The sequence below is a fragment of the Temnothorax nylanderi genome, unplaced genomic scaffold (genome assembly GCF_030848795.1).
Source record: "Temnothorax nylanderi isolate EJ_2023f unplaced genomic scaffold, tnyl_v1.0 TNYL_tig0060_pilon, whole genome shotgun sequence".
Taxonomy (NCBI): domain Eukaryota; kingdom Metazoa; phylum Arthropoda; class Insecta; order Hymenoptera; family Formicidae; genus Temnothorax; species Temnothorax nylanderi.
In genome coordinates, this window is record NW_027249122.1 from 707513 (window position 1) to 724482 (window position 16970).

At 42.5% G+C, this 16970-nt stretch overlaps 4 protein-coding genes across 5 annotated transcripts in view; 3 read left to right on the forward strand and 1 right to left on the reverse strand.

The window, feature by feature from the left end:
* Positions 1 to 805: 805 nt before the first annotated feature.
* LOC139773345 (uncharacterized) lies at positions 806 to 2053 on the reverse strand. Of its 2 annotated transcripts, none has more exons than XM_071707744.1 (4): positions 2026 to 2053; positions 1591 to 1755; positions 1141 to 1374; positions 806 to 1052 (listed from the first exon to the last, which is right to left on the reverse strand). In XM_071707744.1, exons 2-4 carry the CDS (start codon positions 1741 to 1743, stop codon positions 921 to 923), a joined length of 519 nt encoding a protein of 172 aa, XP_071563845.1. In that variant the 5' UTR covers positions 1744 to 1755; positions 2026 to 2053; the 3' UTR covers positions 806 to 920. The 2 variants fall into 2 exon arrangements, with proteins under 2 accessions (XP_071563845.1, XP_071563844.1); XM_071707743.1 differs by having other exon boundaries at positions 1579 to 1755.
* Positions 2054 to 3043: 990 nt separating this feature from the next.
* Positions 3044 to 8167, forward strand: Smg5 (Smg5 nonsense mediated mRNA decay factor). The gene is made up of 8 exons (XM_071707736.1): positions 3044 to 3356; positions 3828 to 4050; positions 4247 to 4411; positions 4578 to 4846; positions 4984 to 5164; positions 5246 to 6980; positions 7113 to 7448; positions 7785 to 8167. Exons 1-8 carry the CDS (start codon positions 3283 to 3285, stop codon positions 7850 to 7852), a joined length of 3051 nt encoding a protein of 1016 aa, XP_071563837.1. The 5' UTR covers positions 3044 to 3282; the 3' UTR covers positions 7853 to 8167.
* Positions 8168 to 8993: 826 nt separating this feature from the next.
* Ubqn (ubiquilin) lies at positions 8994 to 14402 on the forward strand. Its single transcript, XM_071707742.1, has 7 exons — positions 8994 to 9687; positions 9878 to 10076; positions 10547 to 10835; positions 11202 to 11888; positions 11984 to 12110; positions 12411 to 12543; positions 12834 to 14402. The coding sequence occupies exons 1-7, from the start codon at positions 9580 to 9582 to the stop codon at positions 12908 to 12910; spliced, it is 1620 nt and encodes a 539-aa protein (XP_071563843.1). The 5' UTR covers positions 8994 to 9579; the 3' UTR covers positions 12911 to 14402.
* A 151-nt stretch (positions 14403 to 14553) lies between these two features.
* The window catches only part of LOC139773343 (uncharacterized), a 32843-nt gene continuing 30426 nt past the window's right edge, over positions 14554 to 16970 (forward strand). Inside the window, exon 1 of the mRNA XM_071707741.1 lies at positions 14554 to 15391. The gene's annotated coding sequence lies outside the window, so the exon portion shown is untranslated. The remainder of the gene's footprint in view (positions 15392 to 16970) is intronic.

A 16970-nucleotide genomic window follows, 5' to 3' on the forward strand; every position in this document is an offset into this window, starting at 1 on the left:
GAATCGATTTAATTAGGTGAAGGGGGGGATGATTTTACTACTCCAACCGGAGCTGTGTTTCAAGTCTAACAAATTTAGTCGTCAAATGTTAAATGTAACGCAACGCATCGTCGATTTGCCAACTCGAGACTCGACGCTTGGTGAGACGCGAGACGCGATACCCGAAATGCGTGCTAAGCAGCTACAGCTACATCATAATAAGGAGACAGCAGATCGTATGTCTGTCCTTCTCTCTTCGCTCGAACTGGCTCGAAGCTTGCCGAGTGTTGCCGAGCGTCGAGCGCGGCCGCCGCGGCCAGCACATCCCCTCCATACAAGTATTATGCATTACCGACGCTTTCGACATAGCACGGAACAGAACCAAAAGATCGTGCACATAGCACGGAACAGAACCAATAGAGCGTGCACATAACGCGTTACCCATCAGAAATTTTCGTGGACATGGCTACGTAGTTCAATGTGCACGTTTTGTGCACATAGAGGCGCTCATGGACGGGGACCACCTAAAATGCGGGAATGACCACTCTCATCCTTCTCTCTGATTCTAGTCTTCGCTCTTTCTCTTTTCAAATTGTAAGAAGTTTTGTTCTTCGTATAGCTGATTTCTTTTCATCTTTTTTCTCTTTCTCTCCGACAGCTCGACAGCTAATAATTATATACTTATTTTAAGTGTAAAAAGGATAATTTAGCGCTTTTCATTAAAATAATCAATGCAAACGGCATACAGAAAAATCAATTATTTCATGATACATGTACCATGCATCCATTATAAAATTTATAAAAAAAAAAGACAGCTGCTTTGTCATCGTGTGAGACGTATCATTTATTATCAAAAATATTATACTTTATATCTTCGAGCAAGTAAATTAACCATTATTTCTTTTTACATTTGTATGGGAAAGCAGCAGGATAAACGATAGTTATTTTTTTGAATTAAGCAGATCTACATATGCTTCTGCGATTAAATCGTCTTCTTTTATGAACAGTTTTTGCATGAGGTTGTCAGCGATGTCCCGTGCCTCTTCTACGTCCTGATCTTCTTTCAGCACTACCTGCATTAATAAATCATTGCAAATTGATTATATCTTTACTAATACAGCTACATAACATACAATATATGTAACAAGTAGATTTACAAACCTCTAACTCTATAAAATCACCCAAACCATCGACTTTGTCAATGTGGATTCGAGTTTGCCCCACAATATACAAGAGTCTTGTCTTCTTAACAATTCCTAGCACACCCATGGCTTGGGACAAAATATTTGTGATTGATTCTACGATATCTGCATTTAGCTCTACTTTGTCGTAAGTAGATAATTTTGGTCCCAGAACATCGGGTCGCTTATACAAAATTAACTCTGCCGCACCATCCTATAGGACGAGAAAAAAATGTTTTGTACTAAGATAATAATACAATGTAACGTTAAAAGAGGAATTTATACTTGTATGCTTTCTCTCTCTAATCTTTAAAAGTATCATAAATTTTCGATTGTTTCTTAAAAAGTGATACGTTCTGAGCAAAGTATATATTTTAATCTGCTGAAAAAATGGGGATGTGTTAATTGAAAAACTAACAATTACTCCAACCTTAAACTTTCGTAACTTTAATCTTCCATCCTTTGCCTTGAAAAATGTATCATGCTGCTCGATTTTAATCTCAGGGGTTTCGCTCAGCTCTGTGGCTTTTGCAATGGTACGTTCAATATCTCGAATCACAGCTTTGACATCAATGTTCCTCATCCTCCTGGTTTCCTAAAATTGACAGAAATTTACTTGATACGTTTTACATTTCAGTAGATTTGCACAAAATCCTGATATCCTGTTCGTTACATTCAGTTTATAATTCTATAAATCTGATAAAAATAATCTGATAAAAGTAATCTGATAAAAATAAGATATTCAAGCTGAAAAGTACACAGACACTTAATTTTTTTATTTTGCATATTTATATAATATCATCAATCTTCTATTACAAGTTTCTTTTCTATGCTGATTTACAATTATGAGATACAACTTGTTTACCTTTTATTAATTTGAATATTTCAAACGATGCCCAACAATTCTTCCAACTGAGTTGCGGTCATCCGAAAGTAATTGTGGAATCGTATGTCCTCCAATATTAACTTCGGGACCGACGCAAAGAAAAAACTATGTTTATCACAATTTTCGAAAATGGGTGCTACCCAAAACCTTTTCTTCGCGTATCTTCTTTTTTTTTCATTAAATACATAGCAGCTATAGCGGCTATGCGTCGTCTCCTTACAACCTCTGCTGCAACTGTAGCTGCCACTGTACGTCTGTAATATTCAACGTACGCGATGTACTGTCTATAATAATTGGAGTACTCCATTTTTATTATACGTAGTTCTTCTTCTTCTAGGTTAAGTAGCGTTAGCTCTGCTTTTCAATGCTACTTTGCATTTCGTGAAGTAGGGGTAATACGCCAGCTTTTCTTCGCTCCATGAAAAAGATAGAGGCGATAGCGTTAGCTGTTCTTCGCTGGCTTTACAGTGAGGTGGAGTGGGGATAAACGCTAGCTTTTCTTCGCTTGCGTGAAATTTCAGCTTAACGTATCGGACCGCTCCGCTATAGTCTCTGTATAACACTGGATGACGTATCGGCGTCCGGCGACATCGGCATTTGCGGTGGAAAGAGGAAAAAGACGAAAAATTGGTTATGTTCTGCCGGTTCTGCGCGGAAAAGGCAGCTCAGCGAGCGCTCAATGGCCGCGTTCAGCAGACACAACTGTTGAGTGTCGTCTTATCAACACGCTACGTTGATTTGTTGGGTCTAAAAGTAAGAACCAATCACGTTCGATTGCTACTGAGCGGTTTGTTCTGCTGAACGCGCCCAATGATTCTTTATTACGATTGGTTTCTACAATTAGATCCGGTGTAGAATCCAAAGGCAAGAACCAATCATATTAAATAATCACCGAGCTGCTATTTCCGCTGAACGCAGCCATTGGTTCAGACATGTGCGTATTAGCACACTTTTCTTTCTTTCCATCGTGGTCTGCGTGGTCATCGCGTTTGGTTTGGAGTAGAGTTTGGACTTTGGAGCAACGGCAACGGAAACGGAAAGAGGAAGTGAACACTGTACTGACTGTACGTGTACGGGTACAGTAGCGACGACGTGGTCGACCTCGACGTATGTACGGGCGACGAATGTCGAGGTTTCTCAGTTTGCGGAGGAGATGCGCGTCCCAGGACTCCCAGGGGACCGCGGGGCAATGAGTAACGACGAGTCGGCCGGAAAGCGGGTCATGAATAGCGCAAAATGAGAAGAACGTTTAACGCCGCGGCGGAGGTCCGAGCAGCGGACTGCCTCGAAGTCACGAGACGTCTGCACAAGTAAGTCCCTCATCGCCTCATCCCTCCGCTTCCCCGCGTGGGAAACGATTAACGATACTCTCCTCCGAAAGTAATTACTCCGTCGTGGCGAAAAGAAAAAACTTTCCTAACGATTTTGAAGAGATGCAAGGCAAAGTGATTTTTCGAGAGACGTGAACCTAACCCATCCAGACCCACCGTCCCAACCGTCTCCCAATCGCCATGCTTGTTTTTTTACTCGCACGTTTCTCGATGACTTTTGCTTTCGTGATTTGCAATATATCAGACGCAATCGATCCGGTTCTTAGTCGGTGGAACGTCTGTATTTATTATGTAGACATGTTTGTGTTTTTAACATGATACGAGAGATAAACTGGCAAATGAGAGATTATATTGTATCTACAGTCGAGGGTGTATCTTTGATAATGACCTTCACGTGGCGCAAATGTGCTGGTTCACTCTTTAAACGTACATTTTATTTGTCTGTTTAAGAAGCGTGACAGAGATCGTGAAGAAATTGGACGAGCAAAAGAATCGTGCCCTGACAGTAAGCGATATATTTGTTCCATCTGGGAAGATTCAGCGCATGAAACTTAAGGATTATTGCGAGAGACTGATTTTGAAAGACCCCGTTGGAAACGCGCTTAAAATTGAGGAGCTACTGTGGAGAAAGGCTTTCTACGATGTTGTGTACACAGCCAAAAAATTACGGAAGGTAATATTTACAATAATATATTGAAAAATGGAGCTAACAATAACAATATGAGGATATAATAAATTCTATATATTATTTTATATACAATATCTCCTTTATATATTGTATATAAATATTCTGTATATATGAATATATACAGAAAATTTCTTGTGTATTATGATACAAAGTAATTATTAATAATATAACAATATTTCAGGGTAATACCTGGAATGATATGGAAAAAACACTGCTTTTGGTCCACTTGGCTGGAGGTGTGGGATATTATCATCATCTGATAATGAGGCTGCAAATGGAATATGATCTAGACCTTGTTGGTGTTGTCGATTTTGCTTTCATTTACAATGAAAGTATTTCATCATGCGTAAGAAAATTTTTTAGTGTTCAACTTAGATGGTGCAGGCTAGAAAATAAAAATCTTATGTTAAAGATATATCAATTGATTTTTCATTAATTATGGCAATTACATTCTTGTATACGAGACATCGCGATTCGTAATATGTAGTAATATGATTGTAAATTTATGATAGGCAAGAACTAAAACAGGGCAACCTAAAAATCACACAAAGGAGCTCAAACAATGTGTCATGCGATTGATCCATCGAAGTTTGGTATGCCTTGGAGATTTGAGTAGGTACAAATTAGAATTAAATTCAAACTGGGATCCAATGATAGCAAACAGGTATTATCAGATGGCTATAGCCATTGATCCAAACCTTGGTATGCCTCACAATCAGCTTGGTACTATAGCGGGCAATAAAAATTATGGATTAGATGCAGCCTATCATTACATGAGAAGGTTGGTGTTAATAATAAGCTGTTATTTAATGATGAGGATTGATACCCTCGAATAATAAATATCCTAGTAACTTTATTTTCTTTTTATTAGTATGCAAGTATTTTTCAATCTACAATATAATTCTGATTATTTTGCAGCGTTTTGTGTTCTGAGCCATTTGAGGGGGCAGAAGGAAATTTAAAGAAAATTATAATAACTCAGTCCAGCTATACAGATGAAAGCAATTCTGTCCAGCATTGCGTCTCGCGATTATTTTCTTTATTACGTTTATGGGATTATGAAAATCCATATTCTGACAAGATAAATCAAGAATGTCAGGTATGTGATAAAACTTGTAAAATATTTATTGATAATTTTACGGAAACATTTTTCACAGTTTGCAATGATTTTTTTCAACAGGCTCTATTAACCTATTTAGAGAATTGTTTGACAATGGATCAAATCGAGCCAAATAACGCAAATTGTCTAGAAAGCGTGGATAACATAGAAACATATCTTCAAAATTGTAAAAACAGACCAACGCTTTATTTAACAGACGACATGGTGTTTAAGATTGTGACAATATGCTTAATGTCAATTTCTAGATTAAAGAACAAAGAATCCAACGAAGTACAGGGCGTTGTTGCCATAACTTTAGCGATACTATCGCAATTGCTAGAATTTATAATAACAAAACTCCAAGAAATGATCATAGAAACGGCAGTGCCTGATGTAGAAGCAACTGTGAAAGGAGATACTTATTCTACCAAGTTGAAAAATGCACAGAAAAATCAGGCGTCAACTGAATTGGGAAACAATGGGGATCACATAGAAGAAAAAGAATCTACACTGAGCAAAGACAATAATGTACTCAATTTAGATGAGAATAATAAAGCCAAGTCGTCAGACAATGGAATCACGAACGAATCAGGTCCCAAAAAGACTCGCGACAAATCGAAAAGTCTTCTCAACAAGCTTCGTAGACGAAAAAGGAGAACTAGCTCCGATTCGGATGCGAGCGACATAGACCAATCAACTCTGGCATCGTCCAGTGACGAAGTCAATTCTGATGTGTCTGAGACGGAGGAAGACAACGCATTGTCAGATGACAATACGGACGACGAAGAATCGTCTCCAGAAAATATGATTCAGACTATCGAAAACGTAGCGCAGATAGCGAAAGAAGAGATGAACGGCCATGGCAGCGATATCACTGAGAAAACGGAGAATTGCGATAAAAACGGTACTGACCATTTGGTTAACGGCCAACAGCACGCGACTGATCAGCAGACGGACTCGAAAGCGATGAGTGATAAGGATTCCATAACAAATTCCAGCAGTGCCGTGACCATCACGAACACGGACTCGACTAGTACCTTCGAGGAAGGGAACGCGAACACCATTTTTTATGTGACACAATTGAAGAAGAACTTAAAGTCAGATGACATTCTGAACATATTGGTTGGCAAGGAGATCCTCGTGTCTATAAAAGTGTGCTGCGACTGGCTTCAAAGTAATCCTGACATCGTGAGGATATGCGCCAAGAGTTCACGGACATTGTTGAAGCGTTTTACGATCCTGTTAAATCTAATCGACATGGACATCGAGACTCTTGTGCAGGGAAGCGAGGATTCCACGATTCTATCCAGTGTGGAGAGATTGAAGGAGTGTGTGAAAAAGATACCTCTACCTGAGGACATTGATCTTCGAGGATTGAATTTGCTGGAAAACGCTTACAAAACTCTCGATTGGCAAATACTTCGTAAACACCGAATGAACAAGCGGGAAGAAACGCTACTGAGAGTGTTGAAGCTAATCGAATTCGGACATCATCTTTGTTCTGTCGAGAATTCAAGGGTGCAGTACGATCAGACCGAGCGATTGTTCATGGTAACGGACGCGAGCTCCTCGAACGCTCCAAAGGTGATAGATCTGGACGAGAAGAACTTTGGACCGGAACATTCGAAAGGGAAGCTCATGAGACACATGGGCAAATTGTGGCTGAGCGCCGAAGTTCGAGCTCTAGAGAGTCAATTACGATCTCGATGGATTTCGCCATACCTTGTTCCCGATCATGAAGCTTTAACCAAGCATATGTCAGCTCTAAAACGCTTGGTATACGCAAGGAAATTTGTAGTGGTTATTCCCGCGGCTGGTAAGTAAATCTGTTGTCGGAAACTATCATCCTATATAAGATGAAAATTTTCATCTCACGATGTATCCAAAGATGAATGCAAGAGTTGTTTTATTTTCTGTTATTTATATAAGACTGCAATCACATTTACAGTTGTCTCTGCTTTGGATGAAATGAAACGTGTAAGCCCTCAGGCGAGAGAAGCGACGCGATGGCTGGAGAATCAATTGAGGCGTGGCACAAGGTGTTTACGGGCGCAAAGACCTCACGAGCGTTTGGCGCTGCCGTTAATAAAAGGACCAAGACCAAAGGACAAGGAAGCGTGGTTATTTTTCCAGATAATAGAGTGTTGTCACTTCCTTACTCAACAAGCAAAAGTCGGTCTTACTGGTGACGGGGAGGTACCAGTTGTAACCCTTCTGACTGGTTCCAGACCGGATGATAGGAAAGCTATGACTTTCAGTCCCGATGGATTAGCAAAAAGTGCAGGTAGCTATCGCTTCTGTTTCTTTTTTTTTCTTTCTTATTCTTAGAACGCTGGCACCAAACGATTAGCTGATTAATCTCGTTTTATATATATATATATATATATATATATATATATAGGATGTGTTGTGCGTACATAATAGTAAATAAATTATATAGATCTATGAAAAACATTTTTTTACATTTTTAATCGGTGTCTTGAGTTTAATTCTTTGAACGATATTATCGATTAATTGTGTTATATCACACAAAGTTATAATTTTGAATTAAAACATACAAATCTGAGATTTACTCTTACAGCAAAATGTAATGTTTGCTCGATATATATTTACTTCACAGGTGTTAATCTGGAGCACATAGAATCGTTTCAAATAAAGTGGAAGTCGTCAATCAAGAGTTACGGTTGAGCGAAATATATCACTCCTGCGGGATTACCTATCGCTAATCTCATTCAGAGATACTTCCATTGCTCGGGTATACAACCGGATTTTAAGCCGATCAACAGACAAGCACGGCAAGAGGGTTGGAAACCCGCGCATATGAAACGGAAAATTGACGAAATACTCTTGTACTGCTGCTAAATCGGTGCCGGCAGAGAACGTCATTTTCCACCACAGAAGAATCCTAAGTAATAGAACGACGTTTTTTTTCTTCTTGCTAATTATTCGTATTGCCATTTATGTTTAAAAAGATTGTATTTTTAAGTAAACGTTTTTAAATAATCCGCGTGTTCTCTCCAGCCCTATTACCCAGTCGACGAGTCGCAGCTGTTTGCAGACGCGAATTAACACGCTGCTGAAGATCGGAAAGCATGAATTTAAATGGGCGTTACACAGTCACGTTTATTTAAATAATCGAGGACCGTCCAAATTCGGGATAACGCTGATCGAGATGTTCTAACTTTGTACACGAGAAAAAAAAACAACGTATAATCTTATGTTCTATTCAATCATTTCTATCTATAATTATTTTCGTGTTAAATGCTTTTTCGTTAAATTATCTTTGAGGGAATAAGAATATGCGTCTGTGTTTAAAAAGGAAAAACGTATTTTATGTTATCGCGTTATGTAAAATTGTAAGGTAAGTATAAATAATAAACCAACATATACATTTATATATAGAGTTCTCTTAAAAAAATCTAGAGCACTGACATGTAATATGCTTTTTTGTGGAAATTTTAATTGGTTCCCGCTCGCCCGTCGTCGCTGGTCGTCGCGTCCTCTCTGAAAAAGATTTAAGAATTTGACAATTTGAAATTGGAAATAAAGAATATGAAAAAAACAAGACGATTCTGAAATGAATGATCGTTCTTAATCATTTTAATAACATGCAAAAAAAGCAGAATCTCGGTCTTTCAGTGGGAGGAGGCGCAGACTACGCGTTCCGGGCAGTTCCGGGTTTCGGTATGATTCGAGTTGAAATTGAAAAGTGGACAAGCATTCAGGCATTCGGTATTATTCCGGCGGAATCGAGCGCGCATGTCACGATTGTCGCGGCGCCCGCGGCGGTGCTTTTGCGTTTCGGTGGTGGCAGCAGCGTGACATAACCTAGCCGCTCTCGCCGTTACCCGTCGACCCCGTCGTCGACGTCGTCGTCATCGTTGTCGTGGTAGTGGTGGTGGTGGTGGTTTACGTGGCCCTTCTCCGGCTCACGATCGCGCCGCAAAATCGGCCTCGCGTGCGAAAACGCCGACGGAATCCACGTATCTCTCGCGCGGTTCGCGCGACTATCCGACTCCGACTATTCGACACCGCGTGTTTATCGTGATGGCCGAGCGCCGTACGTTGGGCATCGTGCATGTTGGTCACCGTCCGGCCGCGAAGTCTCTCTAGTTCCGCGGGGCCACGGAGTTGTAGGTGGAAAAAAAATCCAACGTAGTTCCTCGCCGTTGCATCGGGCGCGGTGGACGTTCGGGCCGCGTGCGCGAGGGAGTGTCGTCGGCGTCGTCGCCGTCGTGCGGGTCGTGCCGTGCCGTGCCGTGCCGTGCCGTGGGTGTGTATTTACACGGTGCGCAATTCCGTGGCCGTGAGATCGAGCGAGAGAGGCGGCGAAGCGGGAGGGATAGAGCGAGCGAGCGAGCGTATACCGAGTATCGCGCGAGCGTCGAAAGTAACGAGTCATCTACCGATCCAAGATGGCAGAAGGCCAGCAGGAGGGTGGTCCGAAGAAGATCACCGTCAACGTGAAAACCCCCAAGGAGAAGCAGAGCGTGGAGATCGAGGAGAATGCGACGATAAAGGAAGTAAGTGTGCGACGACGATGTTCGAGAGCGAGCCACGTCCCCCTCGCGTGCCGTTCGCGGGGCTCGCGCCGCTCTTTTGGCGCCCCGCCAGGCATCAGCTGTCAAACCGATTGGGTTAGTTCGGCATCTCTAATCTCTGTTTGTCTCTTTTTCTCCCCCTTTCCTCCCTGCGGCGAACGTGTGCCGGCAGTTTAAGGAGGTGGTCTCCAAGAAGTTCAACGCACAGGCCGATCAGCTGTGCCTCATCTTCGCCGGCAAAATCATGAAGGATCACGAGACCCTCAAAACGCACAACATCAAGGACGGTCTGGCGGTGCACCTGGTGATCAAGGCCCCGCGCACCGCCACCACACAGAATCAGGAGTCCAATTCGGCCTCGAGACCACAAGGTATTCCACCAGGCTTTGCTTCAGTTTAATCAAATACAACAATGGAATTGAACCTCGATACGTTTGACATGTTATCTGCGAGTCATGGAACATTCCGTGTTCTTGGAATGTTCCGGTTAATATGCCGGTGGATACAGATAACCAATAGAACCAAAAACAAAGTATTTTGTGATCCACAGATGACGTGCCAAGACTTTACAGTATATCTAGAAAAGTTTCTTAGAAATGTGTAAAAATAATTTATGTATATCTATATAAATTTAAATTATAGCTTTACAAATTTTTAATGTAATAAATTAGATGATCTTTTATGTTTAGAATTATGTTTAAATGAGCACAACCAAGGATTATTTAATGAGAGCTTGTAAGAATATTTAAGTTTTAAATTTGTAAGCACGTGTTTATATTATAGAGGCAGGTATATAGCGATATCGTGAATGTTAATATTGGCAATTGTACATAAATTACAGCTGATGTCAGTGCCAGTCCATTTGGCTTGGGGAGTTTAGGTGGACTGATGGGATTGGAGTCCCTTGGCTTAGGTTCTGCTAATTTCATAGACTTACAGCAACGTATGCAACGGGAATTGCTCTCGAATCCGGAAACGATGCGTCAAGTGCTCGATAATCCGCTGGTGCAGAGTTTGATGAACGATCCAGAAAACATGCGCAATCTGGTCACCGCCAATCCCCAAATGCAAGAACTGATGCAACGTAACCCGGAAATCAGTCATATGTTGAATAACCCCGAGCTTTTACGGTAAGTAGCCGTACGCCTTAAACTACAATCAAAATCCACTTAATTTGAATACAATAGTCGAACTATGTCTCTTTTTTTTATCTCCTCGAGCACGTGATTTATGAATCACATATATTACGCAGTATTAAAGATTGTATTTCGAACGAAGGATTAATCTCAAATCGAATTTCTTCTCCTACTTCCTTATTAGATCAGTTACAGTTGACGTTTTTCCAGTGCTATTTCTTAACTTTTAAATATGTTTTTTATTTGTATTTTTAAGTTAGTTGTCGAGTGGCAGTCAATATTTTTAAATACGGTTTAGAAACTAGATACTTACTTGTTGTGCAATATTGCACAATATTATTCAAGAAAATTCATTCCCAGGCAAACGATGGAGTTGGCACGTAACCCGTCGATGCTGCAGGAATTGATGCGCTCGCACGATCGAGCTCTGTCTAATCTTGAAAGCATACCTGGTGGCTACAGCGCCCTACGTCGCATGTATCGCGATATCCAGGAGCCAATGCTAGCGGCGGCGACGATCGGTCGTAATCCCTTTGCCGCTCTGGTGGAGAACAACAATTCCAATCAGGACTTGCAGAATCCACAGCAGGGTCAGGAAAATCGAGATCCGTTGCCGAATCCGTGGAATCAGAGCCAGACCGACAGTGGGACGGGAGGTCAACAGGGTCAACAGGGTCAACAGGGTCAACAGGGTCAGCAAGGCAGAGGTCTGCTGGATTCGCCGGGTATGCAGAGCCTCACGGCACAGATGATGGAGAATCCACAGTTAATGCGAAACATGTTGAACGCTCCGTACACGAGATCTATGCTAGAGGCGATGGCGGCTGATCCGGGGATGGCCAGCCGGGTGATCGCAGCGAATCCGTTCCTTCGTGGTAATCCGCAGATGCAAGAACAAATGCGTGCAATGATGCCCGCCTTCATTCAACAGATGCAAAATCCCCAGATGCAGAGCGTCGTCACCAACCCGGACGCTCTGGCTGCCATCATGCAGATACAACGTGGTATGGAGCAGTTGCGCACCGTCGCCCCCGAACTCGTGGAAAAGTAAATTTTTTTATTCTCACTTTACCGCTAGTCTTAAATTGATATTTTATTAGCGCGTGACTATAAGTACGGACGTATGTGCGGGTGTGTTTCAGCATGGGCCTCACGGTCCCACCCGCACCCACAACACCAAACACGGGCGGCACGAATTCCAGCGTACCGACCAGCCAACCATCGGATACCAACCAGCAAGACGCGTTTTCTCAATTTATGGCACGGATGGTAAGAACAATGGTTTAATTTCCAAAGTTATATTATAATTTAATTTTCTTCAAGAAAAATAACGCGATTTCGGAATAACATCTTAAATTAATTCAATTCATTTAAATATGTGCTAATGCTCTTTCGAAACAATACAGTCTTTAATAATGAGAATAAAAAAAATGTGTATTGTAATGTACTACTAGCATTTCGATATAATAAGAACCATTTTCCATATCTATTTGATTATATAACATTCAGATTCCTTATATAAGTATCATACACTTATGTATCAAATCATATTCCATTTATGTGTATTAGGTTTCTGCAATGGCATTAAATCAAGGTGTAGAAGTTGATGGTCAACCTGTACCTCCACCAGAGGAACGTTACAGAGCACAGTTAGAGCAACTTACGGCTATGGGTTTTCTTAATAGAGATGCTAATTTACAAGGTTAGAGTCATCCTGACAATGCAGTTTACACTTCCTGTCTGATTCGTTTCCTTTATTAATGCAAGAGTTAGAAAAAATAATTAAACGGATTCTTTCATCAATATAATATATTTTCAATATAATATCGTTTTATTACACAAACGGTGTTATGTTTTGATGTTTAAAATTAAATAATGTTTTAATAATATTTAGTAATTTTGAACATACAGTAATATATATTTTTGTAATATTTCACATTAATAACGAATGCCTAAAATACCCTTTTAATAATATTCTTTTTTATTTTTCAGCGTTAATCGCCACGTTCGGAGACATAAATGCTGCCGTTGAGAGACTACTCTCCAATGGACAAGTGTCTATGAGCTAACCACCAATCTGCAATACTGTTATTCCAATATTACCTTTAATTTTATCCTTATTTACCTTTTACGTTGATGTACGTGAGAGATACTTGAGGTAACTGGCTGTCAAAAATTATAAACTTATATCCTCCCTCCCTCCCTCTCTCCCTCTTCTACCTTCTACCCCCTTTATCTCAGTCTTGACGGAATACACGCTACTCATTCGTTCAATTTGCAGTTTTTCTTATTTAGATTCAGATTTATCTGTGTTTTAGACGATAGATAGAGAAATGTCAATGGTATGGCCATTACTACTTGTTTCGCGATCGGTTGTTCACTCTTTCGAATCTCTGTTCTTGGTTCTTCGTCCGTGTATCCTCTTCGATGTGCTCTATATACAATCAATTTTCTGCGTTTGTCGAAACACAGAAAATCGACTGTAGCTCCGTTGATGTCATTTTCCCATGTAAATTTCTTCACGAACGTGTCGGGCTGATTAGATCGAGTAGATCGTAACGTGATGATATTTACGATAGTTTATTACCGCGTAATATCTTTATGACGTTTCTTAGGAGCATGAACGCAGAACCTGCATGGAAAATCTAGATTGCCGCTATATTTAACAAAATCGCTTTCTCGGCTTGGTCGATCGATCGAGAGTGTATTCGCAGTACAGTCAATCATCCCTTTTGCTTTCAGATATCCTGATACTTGTAATCCTATAGCGAGATGCGTTATTTGTATGTTCTCAATAAAGGAACAAACGAACTCGGTTGAAATCCGTTGGGAATGAATGTAACGCTTTTTTGGTGCACGGATTTCGTAATTATTTTATATATATATATATATAAATACACACGTTACTATACGTAAATGAGATATACGTCGGAATATTGTCGAGATCCGCGTTATATTCGAAGAGCACGGTTTGACGATCCGTTCTACAATACGGTTTCCATGTAAGTTTTTATAGATACCGAGAGCGTAAAAATAATAACAACGGCTTTCTTTAACTTGGATACCGATGTGCACTGTATCTTTGTTGGTTTAATTTGATCGTAGAATAAAACCTACTATAATTAAGCGTTATATGTCTTGTAATACAAATTTAGACATTTGTAGCGTGATAATTGAGAAACATACGGCATACAACTTGTTTATAGAGGATTGTGCGTGATAAAAGATCGAACGCCCACATGTGAGACATGTGAACTCGAAAGAAAAAACACCTAATCGTCGGTTAGCTCTAAGGCAGTCTAAGACATAAGGATAAAAAGAAAAAAAGAAGATGTATGTTGTAAATTATCTTTATCGAAGAGAAAAGCAGTTATATATATATACATATATATATATATATATATATAATTTTAATATTTTTGATTGATGTACGATTACGATAAATATCCATGCGCATTATATTATCGTTTACGTGTATTCATTATACTTCACTGAGAAACAAGACATTCTGCTGTAAAAAAAAGCGATTATATTACGAAATAAAGTTACGGTTGATTCATACTCATTGACGAAGCGCTATCGCCGCTATCCAGCACCCTGCTGACCCTGCCGCCAAAGTGAGATCGTCGACGAAAAAAAGAGCTAGATTTTAAAAATAATTTGATTTTTTGCGCTTAATTTTCTTATAAGATTACGAATACTCTGATTGCCTTGGGTACTTGGGAATTTCACGGCCGACCTCAGCCGCAGCTCGCGGTTCCTTCGGTACGGGGTGTAAGTGTAACGGGGTACGGTCGGTCCCCGCCACCGTGAAACGGTCGCGAGTCGCGAACGCGACGGGCCGGGGCCGGGGCGACCGAGCGAGTCAGTACGTCCTGGTCGCTCGGCCCGCTCGGCCGGTTCGGTTCAGTCGGCGCGTGAACGCCGTGAACGTGCAGCGTGCAGCGCGACGTGACGCCGGTTACGGGATTCAGGGAGCAGCTGCCGGCTGCCGCTGCCGCTGCCGCTCCTCGCGAGAGAGCCAAGTCTGCCGAGTGTCGGTTGACGTTTCGCCCCGTGAGAAACCCGTTGCCGAGCCTGCGCGTGTGTGCGGTCGGTATGCGGGCAGCCCCGTTGGCTGGCTGGCTGGCTGGTTAGTCGTGGTTAACTGGTTAGTCGGTTGGTTGGTCGGCTCGGCGGTACACCGAGATCGAGCACTGTCGAGCACCCTCTCGGCCTCTCACGTGCGTGCCCGCGCGCGCATCGCGCATCCCCCGTCCTCGTGCGTCGTGCGTCGCCGCGCGTCGTGTACGCGTGTGTGTGTGTGGTGGGTTTGAAAATTTGAAAAGCGAGACGTGCGCGAGTGCAGCGAATAGCCCGCACGGTGCAGGTGCCTTTTCAGTCGCGGGAAGAAAGGTGAAGAAAGGCGGCCGCCGTCGCCAGTCGAGGAAGGATTTTTTTTATCTTCTCACGAAGGAGGATTCACGTGGCGGGAGGATTCGCGCGGTCATCGTCCGTCGTCGCCGTCGTCGGGAACATCGGCGGTACAGCCCAGCGGAATGTGGCACGAGGTGAGTTAGCTGCCCGCCCGGTTTCGCTTACCCAGGGACGGACTCCGACAGGCGAGCGGGGCCAGCGGGGCCAGCGGGGCGAGCCCTTTCGCTGCTCCTCTCTTTCTTTCTCCTTCGACATTTCTACAACCGTCTCTCCTTCCCGAGAGAGCGCACGTTTTCGATTCCTTTCGCCAAATTGCCGCGAATAGAGCGCGGAGCCTCGGACGCGCGAAAATCTCTCACACACTCTCTCTGCCTCTCTTCCCATCTCTTTCTCCGTTTCTCTCGCTCGCTCTCGCTCGCCTCGCTCCGCTCCGCTCCGCTCTCCGTCTCTCTCAGCGTGTCTCGAGTTCTCCTCTCGGCATACCGAAACCGGTATAATTTCGGTGAGCTCAGACTTCTGTACCGTAGATGCACGAGCACGAACTCCGTCTAGGTCCTGCCGCGGTTTCCCTTTTTTTTCTCTCTTATTGTTTCTTTATTCGGCCGATCTGTCACGCTTCCCGCATTCCGCGCATTCGTCAGGCCGAAACGTCACAAACGTCCGCCGTCCCGCGAACGTGAGACGTAAGAGCGGCGAGAGACGACGAGAATATTCCGTTAGCGCGCGAACACGCGTGACAGCGTCTCGCTGATCAGCGCGGCTCTCAGGCTCTCGCGCACTCCTCATCGCGGACGTCGCGGACCGGGGAAGCCGGTTTTTGCGTCGATCGATTCTTATTGAGAAATTTATTAATGGACGCTCCGTTAGCGCCTTCAAATCCTCGAAGCGCTCGAACGAAGAGAGGCACGGCGACGCGACGCAACGGCCGCGGCGCGTTTACGCGCCGAAATCACCCCGGGCCCCGAGCCGGGCGGGCCCCGGCTTTCGGCCGACTCCAAATTCGGGAAATAACTCGCGTCGATTACCAGCAATATCTGGTACCGACAATGAGCGAACCTTGGCCTCTTGGCGCGCTTTGATTATATTATATACTTGCGACACGGCACACGGCACTCGCACGTGTCGCAAGTATGTATACTCGGTGATCGATTTAATTGGGCGCGGTCGGGCTTTCGAGCAGCGTTGGAAATAACTAACTGGCTATTGTAATTATATCCTGCTTGTTCTGTTATATTCCAATATTCCTTTCGAACTCTTGAGAGATAGTTTTCAACGAAATTCTTACTTAAAATAAACAGGATTCTCTTTTTGAATGGGACGCTTTTAAACGAACGTGACATGAAAGATTTTATTATTACACGGTACGCTGATTGAGAACAACTATCTCATATTCGAGATACAATATCTGTAACAAAGTTAAAAGTTAGAAAACACGTACAGAGACAGATGCTTTCTCAATGCTGATTAAGCTCTATTCCGTTCAAATCAGAGGCAAAATTACATTGGTGTGAATGCTACCGCGTTTTTTTTTTTTACCATCGTATTCGTAATTGATTTCCACACTCAGACCGATGGCCCAGTTTAAAACGTAGTAATTGAAGGCATCCTATTTCTGGTGGGATGCATTTTTAGATCGTCAAGCTGCTCCGAAAAATCAGACGGTCGATACTCACTTTGCGCGCCGATATAATTTCCACAGCTCATTTTGCATTG

Bases quoted from the DNA above. Each gene is read 5' to 3' on its own strand.
- LOC139773345 (XM_071707743.1), bottom strand. From the start codon at position 1,743: ATGAGGAACATTGATGTCAAAGCTGTGATTCGAGATATTGAACGTACC. The intron at 1,375-1,578 runs GTTAGTTTTTCA...CTCGTCCTATAG, and splicing joins AGTTTAAGGTTGGAGTAATT to GATGGTGCGGCAGAGTTAAT. The intron at 1,053-1,140 runs GTTTGTAAATCT...TTATTAATGCAG, and splicing joins GTGATTTTATAGAGTTAGAG to GTAGTGCTGAAAGAAGATCA.
- Smg5 (XM_071707736.1), top strand. From the start codon at position 3,283: ATGAGAAGAACGTTTAACGCCGCGGCGGAGGTCCGAGCAGCGGACTGC. The intron at 3,357-3,827 runs GTAAGTCCCTCA...TGTCTGTTTAAG, and splicing joins GTCACGAGACGTCTGCACAA to AAGCGTGACAGAGATCGTGA. The intron at 7,449-7,784 runs GTAGCTATCGCT...TTTACTTCACAG, and splicing joins TGGATTAGCAAAAAGTGCAG to GTGTTAATCTGGAGCACATA.
- Ubqn (XM_071707742.1), top strand. From the start codon at position 9,580: ATGGCAGAAGGCCAGCAGGAGGGTGGTCCGAAGAAGATCACCGTCAAC. The intron at 10,077-10,546 runs GTATTCCACCAG...CATAAATTACAG, and splicing joins TTCGGCCTCGAGACCACAAG to CTGATGTCAGTGCCAGTCCA. The intron at 12,111-12,410 runs GTAAGAACAATG...TATGTGTATTAG, and splicing joins CTCAATTTATGGCACGGATG to GTTTCTGCAATGGCATTAAA.